Consider the following 19,744-nt stretch of genomic DNA (forward strand, 5'->3'; position numbering starts at 1 on the left):
ATACTCAACAAAAAAAGAGTTTTGCACCACTTTTTGTCATTGCATAATCTTATTGCACTGGAGTGTCAATATCCTAATCATGAATGAATAAGTTCGCTGGTGCATGACCAAGGTAGTCCTGGCTGAATTGTTGTATTGTTGACTTTCCAAAACCTTCTTTATGGTCAGGTGTTCATAACACCTGCTGATCACATGATCCATCAGTTAGCACTGCTTGGCTTTTAAAAGGGATATTGCTTGAATCACACCTTTGGGGTCAGTTGAAAAGCAGTAGCTGTTCATATTTACACCATGCATAGAAGGAGATCTTTACCAATAAATGACCACTTCCGGTCAAAGCACACGTTATGTTACCGGTCAGTTGGGTGTTCCACTGCAGCACCTGTCAGACTGCAGCACCATTACTATGGTATTGAAATCTGAGTTTTGCAGATGTCCGAATGCGCGATTGTTGGAGAAGAGGCGAGCGATACGATCCTCAACGTGTTCTGGAGCGAGACCGTCTTGGTGGAGGTAGTGTGATGGTTTGGGGTGGGATTCACTGGTGGTAGGACACAACTAATGGTTATTAATGGTACCTTAAATGTGCAACAGTACTGTGATCAGATTTTACAGCCAGTGGTAGTTCCATTCATGCAACAGCATCAGGCATTCATGTTCCAGCATGACAATGCTAGACCTCACACTGCCCAAACAACTCAGCAGCTGTTGCAAAGAGAGAACATCAATGTCTTGAAATGGCCAGCCAGATCTCCTGATCTCTGCCAATTGAACACATGTGGGTTGAGCTGTGGCAACACGTTCAACAAAATCATCCACAAGCTTAGTACACTACAACAGCTGCCTGACACACTGCAGCATGAGTTGGATGTGATTCCTCAAATAACAATTCAGACACTGATAAGAAGCATGTGGCGGTGTTGCATTGCTTGTGTGGAAGCTGAAGGAGGCCATACTCATTGTTGACTGAACTTGTGAACTTTCATTTTGACCATGCCATATTTAGGCTCATCTGTACTGTATAATTATGGCTTCTGATTTTTGGTTTTAACCGATAATACCCTCTCGATACAAAAAAAATGAAATCGGTGGATAGCCAATAAACACCGGAAAACACCGGAAAAACTGTGGAAATGGTTAATCTATTCCCATTAAAAAATAAAACCTACTACAAAATAATAATAAATACATTTCCCAGTGCTGCTTGGCAATGTCCCACCTTCCTAACTTGCATCTATCATTGATTCGTTCTCAATATTTTAAACCCGCCTCAACTACTGAATGACAGCACATTCCTACATTTCTATTGGAGACCGCATGCAAGATTTAGAATGAGATTACAATCAGGATGGAGGCTTGTTAGCGGGATTTCAAGCTTTATTACAGTTAAGATACAGAGGATTTAAAACAGAATTGTGGCGAAATGTACAAAAATGCCTACACACAAAAACCCCAGAAGAATGTGCCCGTGACCATAGGGATTTCATTGTGGAAGACAGCAATGGAAAAAAGGTACAACTTAAGTGTGCAAGTACTGTCGAGTTACTACTATACATATTTTGACAGAAAAAAAAAAAAAAGAAAAACGCTCAAGCATTTTGGAAAGTAACCAAAAACACTAATTTCATACAGTATATCAAAAACGAAAGCCCCGAAAAAAACGATTTACATAAAACTCGAAAACAGCTAAAAATAAGCACCGAAAAATACAATTAATAAAACCCGAAAAACAGAAGCCCTATGTATAATTTAGCAGCAATAAAACCTGTGTTTTTGTGAAACCTTTGGATGTAAATGACCTTCATTTATATCAACATCTGTGGTTGGTACATTCAACTTAATTTAAGTTATTGCATCTAATAACCACTGGTGCAAAACTTTTTTTGTTGACTATATATTGTTGTATTTTATACATTTGCATAACTTGAATTAAAAGAACCATTTTCTCATCACTATAAAATTAACTCTAATAATAAAAGCTGTGTTTAACAGTCCTTTAAAATCATCACAGGTAGCAATTAAACTTGTCAGGGTTTTTTTTTTCCCCAGAAATGTGTTTACTATATATATATATATATAAAAAAAATCTTTTTATAATAAATTGTGGGTAAAACCTTTCCCATTTATTTCATTCAAACAGTATTTCCTGTTACATAGTTCCTGAATCTTCTTTGCAAGTAAGCTCAAACCTGAATTGCTTCTGAATAACAATATAAGAGCTTTCGGTTTTGACATGAACTTGTTTTTGCCAACCATCAATCATATTGTCATTTATCCACCAAAAAAATAATGTAAAACCATTTTAGGTTAGCATTTAAAACAATCTATTGTAAATTGCTTCTTATTGAAACCCATATATCTTAAGTACAATATTTTTAGTTTCCAAAACCCAGGACGAATGTAAAGTAGGCAACTACTGTAATCTCAGAGACCCATTACCATTATCCTGTACTGTGCTGAGAAACAAAGCTTTTATTTTAGTATTAAAGACAGCAAAAGTAATCTTGTTGAAAAGCACTGTGTTATTTTTTCTGACCCTCACTGAAGTTACTGCACTTAAGGGAACCCATATGGGATGCACAAGTGTAAAAAAGCAAATGTCATTAGTATGTTCTCTTCAGTTCACTCTGAGTTCAATGTGCATGAAGTGAATAATCTTTGGATACTGGGAGAGTTCACAGATTTGCAATTATTATTTCAATTGTTTGGCTTTAATAGGTGTTCGTATCACAAACAAACCAAAAAAGACCACAGAAGCCTACAACTCAAGTAAGATTGTGTGATGGTCTCAACACAATCCCCTGCTGACAGATAACACATGTTAAAACTGGTAGGCAACTTGGAGTGCTGTTTTAGTGTTTAGATATGTACAGAAACATACATAGAATGGCAGACAAGCAAATGGAATTGGTGTGGGGTATCATAGTTTTTCCAATAACTGTGGTCCTTTATAGAGAGTTACAAGGTTATCCAGCTATTATTCACACTTGGCAAGGGTAAATACTGTGACTCTCGATTGATTAAATAATTAGAAATGCTTACAAACTATTTTCATTTTAATAATTAAAGGCTGGAACATCAATTGATCTAAACAGCAACGGATCTAAAAACTGCCACTGAGATAATGTACCACAGTTATGAAAATCAAATATCTAAACAGTGCATGTTCATCTCATGAGTGCATTTCTGTCTGCAAAAAAAAAAAAACAGAAAACATTATGGAGAAGTCTTTTTTAACTAAAAGAATGGAAGGATTTAGATCTGCCACACTTTAAATCAATTAATAGACCTTTAACCCTTAGTTGTTAAGTCAACCAATTCATCCTCTGACTAGGTCCAAAAGGGCCTAACCATTTCAATATGTATATTAAATATGTAGTGTAATGGCCTCCTAGGACAATGTTGTCTACTCTGACATTTCAAGAAAGCTTTTGACAAAGTCCCGCATAAAAGATTAATTCTCAAACTGAACGCAGTAGGGATTCAAGGAAATGCATGCACATGGATTAAGGAGTGGTTAACATGTAGAAAACAGAAAGTACTGAAACCTCAAAATGGAGTGAGGTAACCAGTGGTGTACCACGGGGATCAGTATTAGGTCCTCTGCTATTCCTAATCTACATTAATGATTTAGATTCTGGTATAGTAAGCAAACTTGTTAAATTTGCAGACGACACAAAAATAGGAGGAGTGGCAAACACTATTGCAGCAGCAAAGGTCATTCAAAATGATCTAGACAGCATTCAGAACTGGGCAGACACATGGCAAATGACATTTAATAGAACAGTGTAAAGTACTGCACGCAGGCAACAAAAATGTGCATTATAAATATCATATGAGAGATACTGAAATTGAAGAAATCTATGAAAAAGACCTAGGAGTGTATGTTGACTCAGAAATATCTTCATCTAGACAATGTGGGGAAGCTATAAAAAAAGGCCAACAAGATGCTTGGATATGTTGTGAGAAGTGTTGAATTTAAATCAAGGGAAGTAATGTTAAAACTTTACAATGCATTAGTAAGACCTCATCTAGAATATTGTGTTTAGTTCTGGTCACCTTGTTACAAAAAGTATATTGCTGTTCTAGAAAGAGTGCAAAGAAGAGCAACCAGAATTATCCCGGGTTTAAAAGGAATGTCGTATGCAGACAGGCTAAAAGAATTGAATCTATTCAGTCTTGAACAAAGAAGCCTACACTGTGATCTGATTCAAGCATTCAAAATCCTAAAAGGTATTGACAATGTCGACCCAGGGGACTTTTTTGACCTGAAAAAAAGAAACAAGGACCAGGGGTCACAAATGGAGATTAAATAAAGGGGCATTCAGAACAGAAAATAGGAGGCACTTTTTTTACACAGAGAATTTTGAGGGTCTGGAACCAACTCCCTATTTTAGTTTTAATAAAATTTTTGTTTTATTTTAATAACAACATTTTTATAATATTGTTGTGACCCGGTCACTGCACATACAGCTACAGAGCATAACACAGATCAGTGCCTTTCACACACAGTGGGGAGAGACAGAGGGGTTACACTTACCCCAGACAGGACAGGACGGTGATACACACAAGGGGAAACAACAACACAAGGGTCCAAAAAGGGGAACAGAATAGTCCACTTGTCCTTCGGAGCCAATAGAAAGTCCAATTGCTCTGTCCCAGCATGACCCGCTCCAGCCAAGACAATAATGACTTGTGTGTGATTATATAAAGTTTTAAACTTTTTCAGGAAAGGATAAATACAAATTAATAATAAATCAAAACTGCAATATACGAATGTTCCTTTACTTTCCTATATTAGTAAAATATAATGTCTGGTAAGGAATTACATTTAAACCCAGGATAACATTTTAAGAATTGCTAAAATGCACTAAAGAAAAAATGTATGTTACAAAAAGCGTGCGGGCACGCCACATTATACAAAATATTATTATTATTTATTTCTTAGCAGACGCCCTTATCCAGGGCGACTTACAATTGTTACAAGATATTACATTATTTTTACATACAATTACCCATTTATACAGTTGGGTTTTTACTGGAGCAATTTAGGTAAAGTACCTTGCTCAAGGGTACAGCAGCAGTGTCCTCAACCCAACCCACAACCCTCCAGTCAAGAGTCCAGAGCCCTAACCACTACGCCACACTGCTGCCCTAAAAAATGCCCTAAAAAATAGCCTTTTTTAATGTATTACAATATATTTTGATGAAATCCAAAATATATTTTAGAATTCTATAAATCTGTAAAATATATTTTGTATTCTTGTAGGAATGTACTGCAAAATATTTTGAATGTTTTCTGAAATATATGAGAATATATTTACAAATATATTGCACTATACAGCATATATTTAGGAAAGATGACAATATATTACCATGTATTTTAAATATATTTTGATTGCTTTGACATATACTTATATATCATTTTTTCATGCGCGAGGGGATATAAGGGTGTGTTCGGGGTTCGCTCTGTGTGAGTTTTGACAAGGAGACAGCTGGAGCCTGTGTGTGTGAAGAAGTGAGTGAAAGAGTGAGCGAGTTTAGGACAGAGACAGGAGGAAGGATTTTTTGTTTTAGTGGTGTGGTCCTGACCCAAACGGACTATGTTCAACTAATAAATTAGTTTTGTTAGACCCTGAATCCCATTTCCATCTCCTGCTTTGAGCCTCAAGTCCAGGGGTTGTTACTATATTGTTCAATGCCCTGTCAAAACTAGGCCTGGAAAAGAGATCTTCCTCCAGATAAATTGAAATAAAAAATTAAAACACCACCTGTTTTTTAAACATTTTCTTAATTGTATATTTTGTACCAAGTTGTTATCATCAGTTATCTTACAGTTGCAGCTTTTGATTATTATTATTATGTTTTTGTTAGGCCAAGAAGCTTGAAAAAAGGAGACTCAAACTATATTCATAACAATTCAAAGCAAAAGGAACAATTCTTTCTATGATAGCACTCACTTGAGGGGATTATATCTATAGTGTCTTCATTTTTATTGCCCTTACTGAATATTATGTGTTTTCCTTGTGACAGCCTTGTCTGGCTCCCAGCCAGCCCTGTACCTTTTTTTAGATGAACTGGGTTAAGCTCTAAAGCAGGGGCATATCCAGCAGAGAAGGCCATATTCCCACATAATTGAATTTCCAAACCTGCCATGCTTTGTCCCTAATGATCCCAAGATCTGCCATTTATGTTATGATGGCAAGAAACTGCCAGTGAAATCTACACCAAAGAGTCTGCAGCAAAACTGAATAGTGTGTGGATGTGACAGTGAGCGAATTAATCCAAGTCAACAGTCTCCCTCCCGACCTGTGAGGGTGTTGTATAACAGGAACAGTGTGCCCCGGACTGGATGGTTTGATAGTTCATTCCAGGGTCAGTCGGAAGAGCCATCCAGAAAAATACGGTAGGCGATGTGTCAGTCATGGATTGGAGGAGACGTGATTGCACTCGCTAACAAACGGTACGTGACTGAAGGTATATCAGGGGATGTGGCCAAGCGATCTGTTCCATGTGTTATGGTTACGCATTGACCTACAAGAAGTACTGTGTTGAAAACCGTAAGTTTTGTGTGCGTTATTTGCCAGTCTTGTAACCTGTGTTATTTGTCATTTGTAGATGGCTAACTAATCCGGGAGCTGTCGCTATAAGTCAGTACCCACCCCAAACCACTCTACACCATTGTTGTCACGAATAAACTGTATTGAATCACCACTTGCACTTGGAGCACTCACTGTTGGACTTGTGATCATGTGTGTTTAAAAGTGTGTGTCCATTATTATTATTTCAGGACTGAACCCCGTGACAAACCTGAGCGATACACATCATTGTGTAGAGCCAGGTTTTATTATTTATCAGCAAATAAAGAGCTGTCTGGAGATATTTATAAACAAAAAAAAAAAAAAACAATATATATCTACAAGGCAGAGCCTAATTTTCTCTGTCAGTATTGCAACAGCATCTCACTGGTAAAGACATTCCAAAATGAGGATCTCCCAGGTTGGCAGTCAAAGAAGTTTTATCACAGCTCCTGGACTAAAAGAGCATAAAAGAGTAAAACCTTTGCAAATAAAAACATTTAATCAATTTTAGACTGTTTAAATTAGTTTGAAATTACACCGGGTCAATATGACCCAAAACATAACAGATACCTAAATTCTGAACATAATAGGAGGGTTAATACAAAAAATACATTTTATACAAATCTAATTCTCGGCAATACCAAATGAAAACAATGAAAATAGAAGTAGCACACTGTGATTTTAGTGCTATTATTCCTGGAAAAAAACTGTTTTTATTATGACATGGGTTAACACTGCACTAGTGGATGGTACTGGTATTTTATGGTAATATTTCAGATATCACGCATCATTGGAACTTACCATTAATTGAACGCGAATTGAATTAAAAAGGGTGTTTACAACGACTGTAAGATTTTAGAATGATGTTAATTGTTGTATTAAAATACTTTACAACATCAGGATTCCATGCTATGATCTCAAGGACCTTAAGCATAGGCTGCATTGACTGTGCCACCAGATAGTTTGGGTAGCTGTTGATAGCAACAGCAGACTGAATTTGTGTATATCTCAACTATATATTGTGTATCATTTTATATTTATAAAACAAATATACAGTGTAAAGAGGTTTACCTAATTTGACATTATTTGAAAAGTCTGTTATAAAATTTCTAAGAATGCACTTTTGACAATCATGGGGAAATGCTGATGTAGCTCTGTACCCTTTATTTATTTATTTATTTATTTATTTTTTAATACTGTGTTTCATTGGCCCTTGCAGCGTTTTTTTTTAATTGATGTAGTATGAGAAGCATTTCTTAACGCAAGATTTGCAACACTGTTACAGAAGATAACAAAGTGTATTTTTGTCTGCATAAGATGAGAATTCTTCAATATGCAGTCACTCAGCTTCAGGACATTCACATCTTTAAAATATAAACATTTTTATTTTAACTAATCAGTTTTAGTAAAATAAATGAACACAACTAGATACTAACATTTCAGATTTGTAGTAATCAGCAGTGCATTTTGTTGCTGTCTCTTTAAACGAATAAATGGTAAATGTAAAGTAAAATAAATCTATATGTTTTCAGCCATTTACACATATACATGTAGATTGATAGATAGATAGACACAGTAGATAGATTGCTACTGTAGATGCAGATTATATACTGTATACTGTGTACTGTACATTTAGTCAGTGTATGGTGGTATCGTATTATGTATATTTTATATTTTGTTTATATGTTATTGTTTTATTGTTTTGGTCGTGCTATATTAGAGCAACTTTTAAAAAATAATCACCTGGTGCTGTAATACTTGACATTTATTTTTTTATTTATATTTTTTTTATGTTATATGACTCTCCCTTCAGGCTGTAGGATTAGGGAAGCTGCAAAATACCCTATGTGCAGCACCTTCAATTTTTGCTTGCATACCAGACACCTGTGCAGCTCTGTCACTGTTTTAGTACAACCTTTATCCCACCTTAGCTAGAAAAGCATACTACATTTAGGTCAAATCTGCCCCTGGGATACTCTTCGGTGGTTGGCAGGAACAGTTTTGGGAGAAAGCATTTGCAAAGTGTTGTGTGTTAAATAGAAGCGATAAGCTCTGCAGCTAGAGAGCATGTCTCTGTGTCTATCTGTTGCTATGTTTACAACAAATTTTGGCACCCAGCATGGAAAATTCATGTTTTCGATTTTTGATTTTACCATACCATACTTTTCCAAATTTTGGAAATGCGCATTCCAAAAATGAAATGCCTGGAGGGGGTAGGCCAGAGCCAGCCTGACTCGACTAGCATCGTACTATGTCAATATGCATAAAATTGTGAGGAACAAATGAGGAATCATCATTAAACTGAGACAAAAATACCCTTACTGATCTTCTGTAATCGTGTTGCAAATCTTTTGTCAAGAAATGCTTATCACACTGTACGTTCTCAGGCATTTCCCAGCAAGCGTATCTGAGTAATCTCAAAACATTTTAATCATTGTATACATGTATTTATAAATACAAATTTAAAATGCATTAGAGTCGAGAGATATACACCTCCAGATAGTTGCTGATGAAACCATTAAAATCTCAGCCGCAAGCTGAACACTCTGTGTAGCTCAATCAATAAAGTTTTTGCTTGTGGTTTCTAAGAACATACTGTAGCATGGAATCCCACTGTTGAAATGTATTTTAATACAATAGTACTTCTATTATAATAATAGTGATTATAGCCTTTCTTTGAAAACTGAATTGGTTTGGACTTGGAGTTAAGAATCGTACATCTTTTACCAGACACAACTTGAACTTCATATTACATTGAAGCTATTATACTGATGGTCACTTTTCTGAGTGAAGAGGGGTAACCATAAAATCAAACACATTAATAGTACATAGTTAAAATATGTATATCTATATATGTGTGTATATCTATCTATCTATCTATCTATATATATATATATATATATATATATATATATATATATATATACAGTATATATATATATATATATATATATATATATATATATATATATATACTGTATATATATAATTGCATTATTTATTCCTGCATTGTTAGTGTTTAAATGTTTGTGATTTAACACATATTGTGCCTTAAATAAAAAATGGTCATGTTATTTATATCCAAATGTATGCTAGTTTATTTTATTTGAAGCTGAGCTAATAGACAAGAGACCATTTTTATACTATTCTTTAAGCCATCACTGCTCTGAAATTGTGTTTACTTACTGTATCAGGATTCTTGAGAATGTGCTATTTGTGTTTTCTATTATGAATATTAACGTTTACACTAGCCAGATCCATTAAAAATATAATTTGCAATTTATTGCACAGTTGAACATTGTTAATTAGAAAGTGACAACACACTGGTTCTGTCACAGTATGACTCAACTATGTGGTGAACAAAACCAACAGGTGATCCTATCAGAAACATTTCAACTTTTATTTTTTGTATGAAAAAATCGAATAGACAAAGATGGTAAAGCCAACAGGAATTAGGACAATTGATCTTAAAGGTCTAAAAAGTAACTTCCACAGCATAATGAGACTGCATGATTTGAGCCACTGCAGAAGATAAGCTGCTGCTGCTATAACAGAACGAGTTTCAGACCCTAGATGGATTATCCCAGTAACATGCAGGTGCCATGGTACATAATCTTAAATTTTAATTTAAATTGAAATTTCATGACAACAGTGCAGTAACACTAAGGGTTCAATTAAATTACCTTTTTTTTCACCTGGTAAAAAGCATTTGGGGAGTTCATGCCATAAACCGAGGGGTGGAGTAATTTATTTATTTTATTATTATTATTATTTTGATTAACAGATCATTGAAGGTGTGCATATTCAATAACATATATATTTCTTCACTTTCACTGGCCCTATAACTGGGGGAGGTATGTGCTGACTGTCTGGTGCATGCATGGTTCTGCAGGAAGAGGGCAGCAGTCTCATAGGATCCATCTGTCAGTCATGGCGATGACAGGGAGAGGTGGGGAAGAGGGGTGTTGACTTTCCCTCTCTCTGAGTGGCTGAGAGGCGAGCCTTGGGGGATTGCTCGGCCCATAAGTACTGAGCTTGGTTATGCATTCGGGTGGCCGGAGAGGGGATACCCAGTGACGCTGGTGGAAGACGCCAGTGTAAACAAAGACCAGGCAAGCACGGCTGAGGGAGACAGCCTGCCTTAAAATAAACCAAGAGTTAAAATAAATAATTGCATACCCGAGGGGTACGCAATTATTAGTTATACGGGGGACTCTGGCCAACCCAGTGTATAGAGAATAACTGAGCGTAGGTCAGAGACCCATACTGACCGGCTTAGCGGCAGTGGGGGCACTGTGTAAGCAGCACCTTTATTTTGTAGTTTTATTACTGTGTTTTATTTTCCCTTTTTCTTTCGCCTTTTGTTTTCATTATTCTTTTGAGCATCTGTGAGTGCAAAAGCATTGGACTGTACCTGTAGTGGTATTACTGTGGACCTGACTACCGTTGTCGGTATTCAGGCCACAGACAACAGCGCTCTCTGCGGGCTAAAAAGAAAATAATAAAATAATAAAACCTTCTGTCTCCCGTGTGTGTCAGTGAATTGCCCACCACCCTTTCACAGGCCCATTCATTGAATGAAATATATTTTCCAAAATGGTTTTTTCCTAGCTAAAAAAAGTTAATTGAATCGAGCCCTTGGTTAATTTAACTTATGTATGGTTCACTTATAGTTAAGTATTTATGAGCAGGACCATATTGCTAAGGATATTATAATATGTCAAGGCATGACAATCAAAATTTTGTAACCATGGCTCTGTAATGCAGTTTAGATTGTAAAGTTTTTCCTCCAGAGCTGTATTTAATCAAACAAGCCCTGGGCTGTTCTTTGTAAATGGACAATCTTAATACAGTGACTTAGCTACATATAGCCAGTATGCTACAATACTTGCTATTATCTTATAGTAATAAATCCAAGTTAATTTGAGATTCATGTAACATCTTAGGGTTACAATTTTGTAAAACACTGGTGTATGATCATGTGGTTAAGATACCACAGGCTAGCTTTGTCATTAAGTTTCTCAGACAATGGATATCATAATTAATACGTTTGCTAATCTTGTACTGTCCAGCAAGCTTACTTCACTGACACAGTAACCGACATAATTACTGGTATATAAAGATTACTGGCAACCATTCCATTCCATCCACTGCATTTAGATTTGTGTGTACACAGATTGCTGACAGTTAAGTTTGTATATATTCCCAACAGATATTGATGTATTCTAAAAGTATGTATTCATGACGACTCTCAATTTTAAGTTCAAACTGGATTTATAATGGATGTCAATTGCATTTTGTTTCTATAACATAAAAAATGTACTTGAATGTTAAATTCATGATTTCAAATGAAATATATATGAACCTAATTTATAAGTCTGACTTCCATTTCAGTCTCACAGGTATTTGGAAGCACAGCTATATGTCTTTTGATGACTACCACATGCAGTTGTGGAGTCAGCAGGTCAAATGAAGGCTCAATGGTGCTAAGACGTATGTCTACTTTATTTAAGATACTCAGTTCATCTTCTGCTGGAGCGTTACGGAGTGTGATTTATCACCATTGTACACCTTCACATTGGATTTCTACTTAGTGAGCAGTTCCAGGTCTACAGATATCAAGATTAATGTTAGAAAGAGCTCAGCTGAACAAAACTCAAGCTACCAACATGCCAAGCTACTTTGAGTTAAAAAAAAAAATATACAGTACACAATGCAGTATTAAGGCTTGGCTACGTCAGTTATACACAATAAACATAATTATTCATACAAAAAGCTACAGGTAGTGCTCACTGAAGTACAGAACAAAATTAGTTGGACTACCTTCATTAAAGTATTGCATTCCCCACTGCAATATTGTTTAATGTTTGTTATCTGTAAGTATTGTACAGACCCAAATACTAGCAATTGTGTTTATTAAAATAATTACAATGAATTTGTATACTTTACGATAAAATGTGGTTATAAAATTAATTGGTACTATCTACACTAAGGCATGATAAAGTAGAATTATAAGCTGTTGAAAAAGCATGTTTTGACAGGGTCGATTTATCTGGGTCTTCTTGCAGTTGGTTGATTCTCCACATTACAATTAGCTTGCAATAGGTTTCCCACTTACAGCAATCTCTTCTCTCACCTAGAAGGCAGCCAGACACAGCCCAATGTGTTTTACACTTGGGAGCTGAGTGAGTGGTGGGGAAGCAACTCAACAAAGTGTCAACTGTGGTTACTCTCCAGGGTTCTGAACCAGCCAACTGATGCATAGTGAATACAGCTTTGATATCCAGGGATGTGAACTGAAAGGGTGATCATCTGGAGCACAGTTCAACTTTATTTTTATGACCACAGGGCTTTTTTTTAAGGTTCAATGTTTTTCTTTTTCTTTACTGTAATGCTGTTTTATTGGTGCTGGCTTGCTAAATAAAAATTGTTGAGAATGATTAAATCTCACCTACTAATGTGGACAATATCTTCCTTTCTGACACACGCACACCACTACTGTTTAACAATATGATTAGCTAAACCTAATTCATCAGTCTGACTCTATGGCGAGGACACTATTTCTGTCTCACTGCAATTTGGAAGCACAGCAGTCTCAACAGGTCTTTATAAGAATAGATATAATTAAACACTATGAAACAAGTTATAGCAAGTCCAGAAACTACAATAATTAAAATATAAATATGAACAACATATTCAACCTGTTTATTCACTTCTGCAAATATCTCAGATCACAAAACAATTTCCCAGACTCTTGTACATTTTGACCTTCAACTTTCTGAAAACAGTATGTCGAGGCTAGTATCTAATTCCTATTTCAAAGCTAAGCTTAATTTTCCCTGTTTCTAAATTCATGTTCTGTGTTAGGGGTACTACAGGATTTCAGTTTGTAGGGAACATTTTTCAATATAGGGCTGCAGTCCTGGCTGCACTTATACAGCTAATCCCTCCTTTAGACCACCTAATTATCTAACCATTCCTTCCAGGTTTCTTGCCGTGGCTCCCTCTCTAAAGGTGTACCCCAAGGATCTGTCCAGGGGTCCCTCCTGTTCTCACTCTACACCTGCTCGCTAGGTTCTCTCATCTCCTCTTTGGGTTTTTCCTACCACTGTTCTTTAATAATGAACTGTGGTTTCCTTAAAAATGTTGCGTGGAGCAATTAACGATAGTTAATTATGTTTGGATAGGTTGAAGGGAACTCCTTGTAGAGTCCCCGACACCACTTGCAGTAGCTGGGCAGACACAAACTGGCTAAGATACTGGGATCTGAATCACATCACAAGAAAAAAAAACTTGACATGACATTCTCTATAGACATTTAAATATCTCTTAAATGTTACAGGTGCTTAAATACCATGGGGGGAATTTTCAAAGCGTTCCCTACTCCATTTTGTAATTTAAATTAATGTTTACAGTGGTTTAATTAAACTGCTGGGTTGTTTCAGTTTAGTTTTGTAAAATGAACAGGTTTTCATTCTTTACAGACTGGACTGAAAGGCTTTGAAAATAGGCCACCATGGATCTTATCTGGCTCAGCAAGGTCAATTTGTCTCAGCAAATGGTGTTTGGTCAGCTATCTGCAACCTTAATTCAGAGTTGCCAGAGGGCTCTATGTTACTTCCATTATTGTTCCAGATCTGTTTGCAGGGGTGTTTTCACCTATATCTCAACAATAATTAACTCTACTCTTCATTTAAATCTTCCCAGGATAATTTTCTTCAAATAAATGTTTGTAAGACAAGAAGGCTATTCTTTTTTTAATCTTACTCATGTGGAACTTGATGGGTGCTTGATCCCACTAAAAAGTATAGTGACTTTTAACAGCTGAATGCTTATTGTATTGTTTTGATTGATCCATAGAAGTTAAACCAAGGTCCTGTCTACTTTCCGAGCATTAAAGATCTCATCTTTCATGGAAAAGCAGGGGCAATTCTGGCCAAGCTAAATTTCCCCTTGACAAATTCTTACAGCTTCAACTAATTATAACAAATAAGGCACACCAAAGTATACACCACCCCCCGGTTCCGCCTCTCGCCTACCTCTTTTTGGTTCTGAAATGATGGCAAGTATCTAGCCTAACCTAACCTAGCCTAGTATGTAGCTGGGTCAATATCCAGCTTGATTAAATTACACAAGGGAATAAAATCCAGACTTTACCCAATACAAGAGCCAAGAGGCTGGTACTACTGGCATTACTACAAATGTCATACTGGCACAGTCCTGGCTCCTTCTTGCTTCCTGTAGTATTATGAAAATGAAACCAAGAAATAAAGTACTTATTATGTAATAAAACTCCATCTTGAAAGGATTGTTTTTCTTATTATTATTAATAAATAAAAAAATACTCAACCTCCAATCAATACAAATATACAGTGCCTATAGAAAGTTTACACCCCCTTTAACTTTTTTCACATTTTGTTGTGTCAGTGCCTCAGAATTTCATGCATTTCAATGAGGATTTTTTTCAACTTTTCTACACACCATAGTCCACACTGTTAAGGGGAAAAAGTTTTTATTGAGAAAAAAATTATATATTAAAAATACAAAACTGAAAGAGCATAATTGGATAAGTCTCCACCCCCCTGAGTTAATACTTGGTGGAAGCACCTTTAGCAGCAATTACAGCTGTGAGTCTGTTGGGATAGGTCTCTACCGACTTTGCACACCTAGATTTGGCAATATTTGACCATTCTTCTTTACAAAACTGTTCAAGCTTTGTCAAGTTCCTTGGGGAGCGTTGATGGACAGCAATCTTCAAGTCATGCCACAAATTTTTTGATGGATTTAGGTTGGGGCTCTGACTGGGCCACTCAAGGACATTTACCTTTTTGTTCCTTAGCCACTCCAGTGTAAGGTTTGGCTGTGTGCATTGGGTCGTTGTCATGCTGAAAGGTGAACTTCCATCCCAGTTTCAGCTTTCTTGCAGAGGGCAGCAGGTTTTCCTCAAGGACTTCTCTGTACTTTGCTCCATTAATTTTCCCTTCTATCCTGACAAGTGCCCCAGTCCCTGCCGATGAGAAACATCCCCATAAAATGATGCTGCCACCACCATGCTTCACAGTAGGGATGGTGTTACCTGGGTGATGTGCTGTGTTGGGTTTGCGCCAGACATAACGCTTTGCATTGGACCAAATAGTTCAATTTTTGTTTCATTGTACCACAGAATCTTTTGCCACATCTATTCAGAGTCTCCCACATGCCTTTTTGCAAATTCCATTCTTTTTACATGGGCTTTTTTTAGAAATGGCTTCCTTCTTGCCACTCTTCCACACAGGCCAGATTTGTGGATTACCTGAGCTATTGTTGACACATGGACAGTTTCTTCCATCTCAGCCATGGAACGCTGTAGGTCTTTCAGAGTTGTCATTGGCCTCTTGCTGGCTTCTCTGACAAATGCCCTTCTTACCCGGCTCCTCAGTTTGGGAGGACGGCCTGCTCTTAGCAGATTCTGGGTGGTGCCGTATACCTTCCACTTCTTAATGATCGACTTGACTGTGCTCCAAGGGATATTCAATGCCTTTGAAATCGTTTTATACCCCTCCCCTGATATGTGCCTTTCCACAACTTTATCCCGGAGTTGTTTTGAAAGCTCCTTGTCTTCATGGTAGTATCTTTGCTTTGAATGCACTACCCAACTGTGGGACCTTACAGAGACAGGTGTATTTAATCTAAAATCATGTGAACCACTTTTATTGCACACAGATGGACTCCATTTAACTTATTGTGTGAATTCTGAAGGCAGCTGGTTGCACCTGAGCTTATTTAGGAGTATCATAGCAAAAGGGGTGAATACTTATCTAATGAAGACTTTTCAGGTTTTTATTTTTAATTGATTTGTCCCCCCCCCGTCCCCCCCCCCCCCATTTTTTAACACATTGAAAGTGTTGAGTAGGTTGTGTAAATCAAAGGAAAAAAAATCTAATTTAAATGCATCAAGATTTCAGGTTGTAACAGAACAAACTGTGAAAACGTCCAAGGGGGGGTGAATACTTACTATAGATACTGTATATATGGGAATAAAGTCATTTTACTGGATGCTGTCTGGGGTTCAAATACATTTCTGGTGACAAATAAATCATGAGAACGCTTGAGTGGTGACATAACAGACAGAAATTGTGGAACTGCCAGTGTTTATTTTAACAACTGAAGAAGTGTAATAATACATGGATATCAAATAAATAAAAAAAGTAAAATGAAAAAAGTACCACCACAAAAAATGCCTTAATTTTTCTTTTTTTTTTTTAAACATCACAAGTGACTTGAAATCTATTTTATCTTTGTTACAATAAAAGGCCCTGTCCTCTTACACAATACTATACTATGGCTTTTCTTTTCAACAGAATCTATAATGAAACAGTAGTTTCTTAGTGTGCAAAAAATAGCTTGCTAAAGTGTTTAAAGATGCTGACTATCTGTACACCAGACACCACATCTAACAACAAAACCAACTAAACACTGCGAGATTTCAACAAAATCCATTGAAAGCACACAGTAACAGTAAATTAGCTTCTATTTTTTGTACCCCTTGCCAAGACAAAGACAGAATTAGTAATACCATAACCCCCCCACAAAATGACTGAAATACCAAAGCTAAAACACCTTTAAAAAAGTAGCCAGTTACTTTTTTTTTCTTTGACAAATGAAAACAAAATTTGTTTTTTACGGACATGTGCACATGGACATAATGAATAACTTTGTTATAGTCTAAAATCCCTAAATAAACCTAATATGAACTGAAAACGTCTGTTTTAATGTGAGTTTTTGGAAAGTATATCCTTAAGAAATCCCTTTTTCAAGTGGATGTATGTTGAAATTTCAGTGACTGCAGCTTTCCGAAATTGAAAGGGGCCATCCAAAATTATCATAAAATACTGCAAACGTAGACATCATGCTCTTTTCAAGTACTAAGAAAAATAATATAAGTTTGTTGTCTCTCAATTGCCTTGAACTGATTCAATCCTTTTTTTACATATTTGTTTTTCTCTGAATAACGATTAACAGCACAATTACCTGTGTATTACTCATTACTGATATTTGTTTGTACTGGATGGTCAGCGCAGTCCTACAATTACATTGCATATGCAGTATATATAATTGCTACAACAATGAAATACATATTTAACCAACACACCACCCTAGGAATTAACCAAGGTGTTAAGAAAATAACAATGTGTACTTACAGTGGCTAACTCATCAAACTTTCCAAAGAGTTCATTTAAAAGTTTCACCAATTCCTGGGCTGTGCACTGAGAGGCTAGGCTTGTGAAGCCCACAATATCTGCAAACAAGATGCTGCAAAAATAAAAAGAGTATAAAGGTAAGTTCTCATGAAATTAATGTACATTTGTTTTGCAATATCAAATACCAGATATTAAACATTGAAAGGCTATAGTATTGTAGCAACCCGGTCAGTTCAGGTCGGCAGGACTTTTGTTTGTCTCGTTAGTTTGTCTTGTTTCATCTGGTCCTGTGCCTTCAAGTTATCTGACTGAACTTACAAATAGCTGGTGCAACCTAGCCCAGGGGTCGTCACAGTATTATTAAACATGAGTTTGATTAAGTGTCAAAGCACCCTTTGTTTTCTAACAGAAACTGGTCACACCAAGTTTCTGGGCTTGGCTGGGGACCATTTCCCCTTGGCTAACTCCTCAGTTGTTTATCAAAGTTCAAAGGGACACAACCTATACTAGTATAAAAGGGGGAAAAAATGTTTGTTAGACATATTTATGAATCACTATGTGTGAATTATTCATAATGTTTTTTTTTATTTTCATACAATAATTTCCATACAATAAACAACATTTAAGATGATGGCTGTGTGGTCCAGTGGTTAAAGAAAAGGGCTTGTAACCAGGAGGTCCCCGGTTCAAATCCCACCTCAGCCACTGACTCATTGTGTGACCCTGAGCAAGTCACTTAAACTCCTTGTGCTCCGTCTTTCGGGTGAGACGTAGTTGTAAGTGACTCTGCAGCTGATGCATAGTTCACACACCCTAGTCTCTGTAAGTCACCTTGGATAAAGGCGTCTGCTAAATAAACAAATAATAATAATTAGTTTCCTAACAGTAAAACTCACATGATATACAAATACACATAATAACAGAATCTTGGCATTAACAAAAATAATACATGGTGTTCAGATAGTTTGTAAACCAAGATTTCTATTTCTAAAAATACTCTTTATAGTGGTGCTACTAACATCAGGCAGCTGAGGTCACAAACTCTGGAGGGATTTCAATCAACAGAATCATTAACATGTGGCTTTATGGGGTGGTATTATTCCTGTGCTTTGTCTTAGTGCTGTGAGGATTAATGTTAATAAAATATTTAAAACTAGTGTGAAAAAGGGTGGCAGAGCAGGTTTATCACAGTCTCAATAACACAAACCTAATATTTACTGTTGCTCATTAAAATAGACCCCCTGGGAAAGGCAGAAAACAAGGGACAAAACATTCTACTCATTGTGATAAGTAATACTAGAATTCCAAGAAAGTACATAAAATCAAGTATAAATTTTTATTATTTGTTTATTTAGCAGACACCTTTATCCAAGGCGACTTACAAAGACTAGGGTGTGTGAACTATGCATCAGCTGAAAAGTCACTTACAGCGACTCACCCGAAAGACAGAGCACAAGGAGGTTAAGTGACTTGCTCAGGGTCACACAACCCATATTATTGCTTTCAATGCCCAGTTTTAGAGAACAGAAATATGAAAAGCTCCAGGCTGAAAAGGAACATGTCTAATATGATAAAATCTGGAGGATTATTTTAAATTGCAGTATTGCAGAAAGTAGAGCATAGAAGAGCATTCAGGAATTACTAGATGTATGGTACAAGTGCCATTATACAACAAAAAAATAAATAAACATGTTTAGTTTAAGAGGCTGGCTCATTGTCTTCCATGTTCTAAAATTATGATTGTTACAAGATTCAGATAAATCAGTCCTGTATTAAAATTAGACCAAGAGATTTTGAACCAAGAATTCCATCATCAGAGATTGTGGAATAAGTTCAAAAAAATTATCTGGTCCTCGAGGCCCCCCAAGTGCGTATTATTTACCATTGGCTTTCTCAAGGTAATTTGCAGTATTTTGTTTATATGCTATGAAGTAAAATTTTACAAAACCAGTTTTAATGAAGTATCTTCACTGCTACTGACTG

The 19,744-nt window shown here is 36.3% G+C and overlaps 1 protein-coding gene across 1 annotated transcript in view; it reads right to left on the bottom strand.

The window, feature by feature from the left end:
* LOC117394455 (adenylate cyclase type 1-like) overlaps nucleotides 1-19,744 on the bottom strand; it is a 114,733-nt gene that overhangs the window by 72,563 nt on the left and 22,426 nt on the right. The window contains exon 4 of the mRNA XM_033992770.3: nucleotides 17,762-17,873. Coding sequence (XP_033848661.3) covers nucleotides 17,762-17,873 — 112 coding nt within the window. The remainder of the gene's footprint in view (nucleotides 1-17,761; nucleotides 17,874-19,744) is intronic.

Source organism: Acipenser ruthenus, chromosome 3 (genome assembly GCF_902713425.1).
Source record: "Acipenser ruthenus chromosome 3, fAciRut3.2 maternal haplotype, whole genome shotgun sequence".
NCBI classification, from domain to species: domain Eukaryota; kingdom Metazoa; phylum Chordata; class Actinopteri; order Acipenseriformes; family Acipenseridae; genus Acipenser; species Acipenser ruthenus.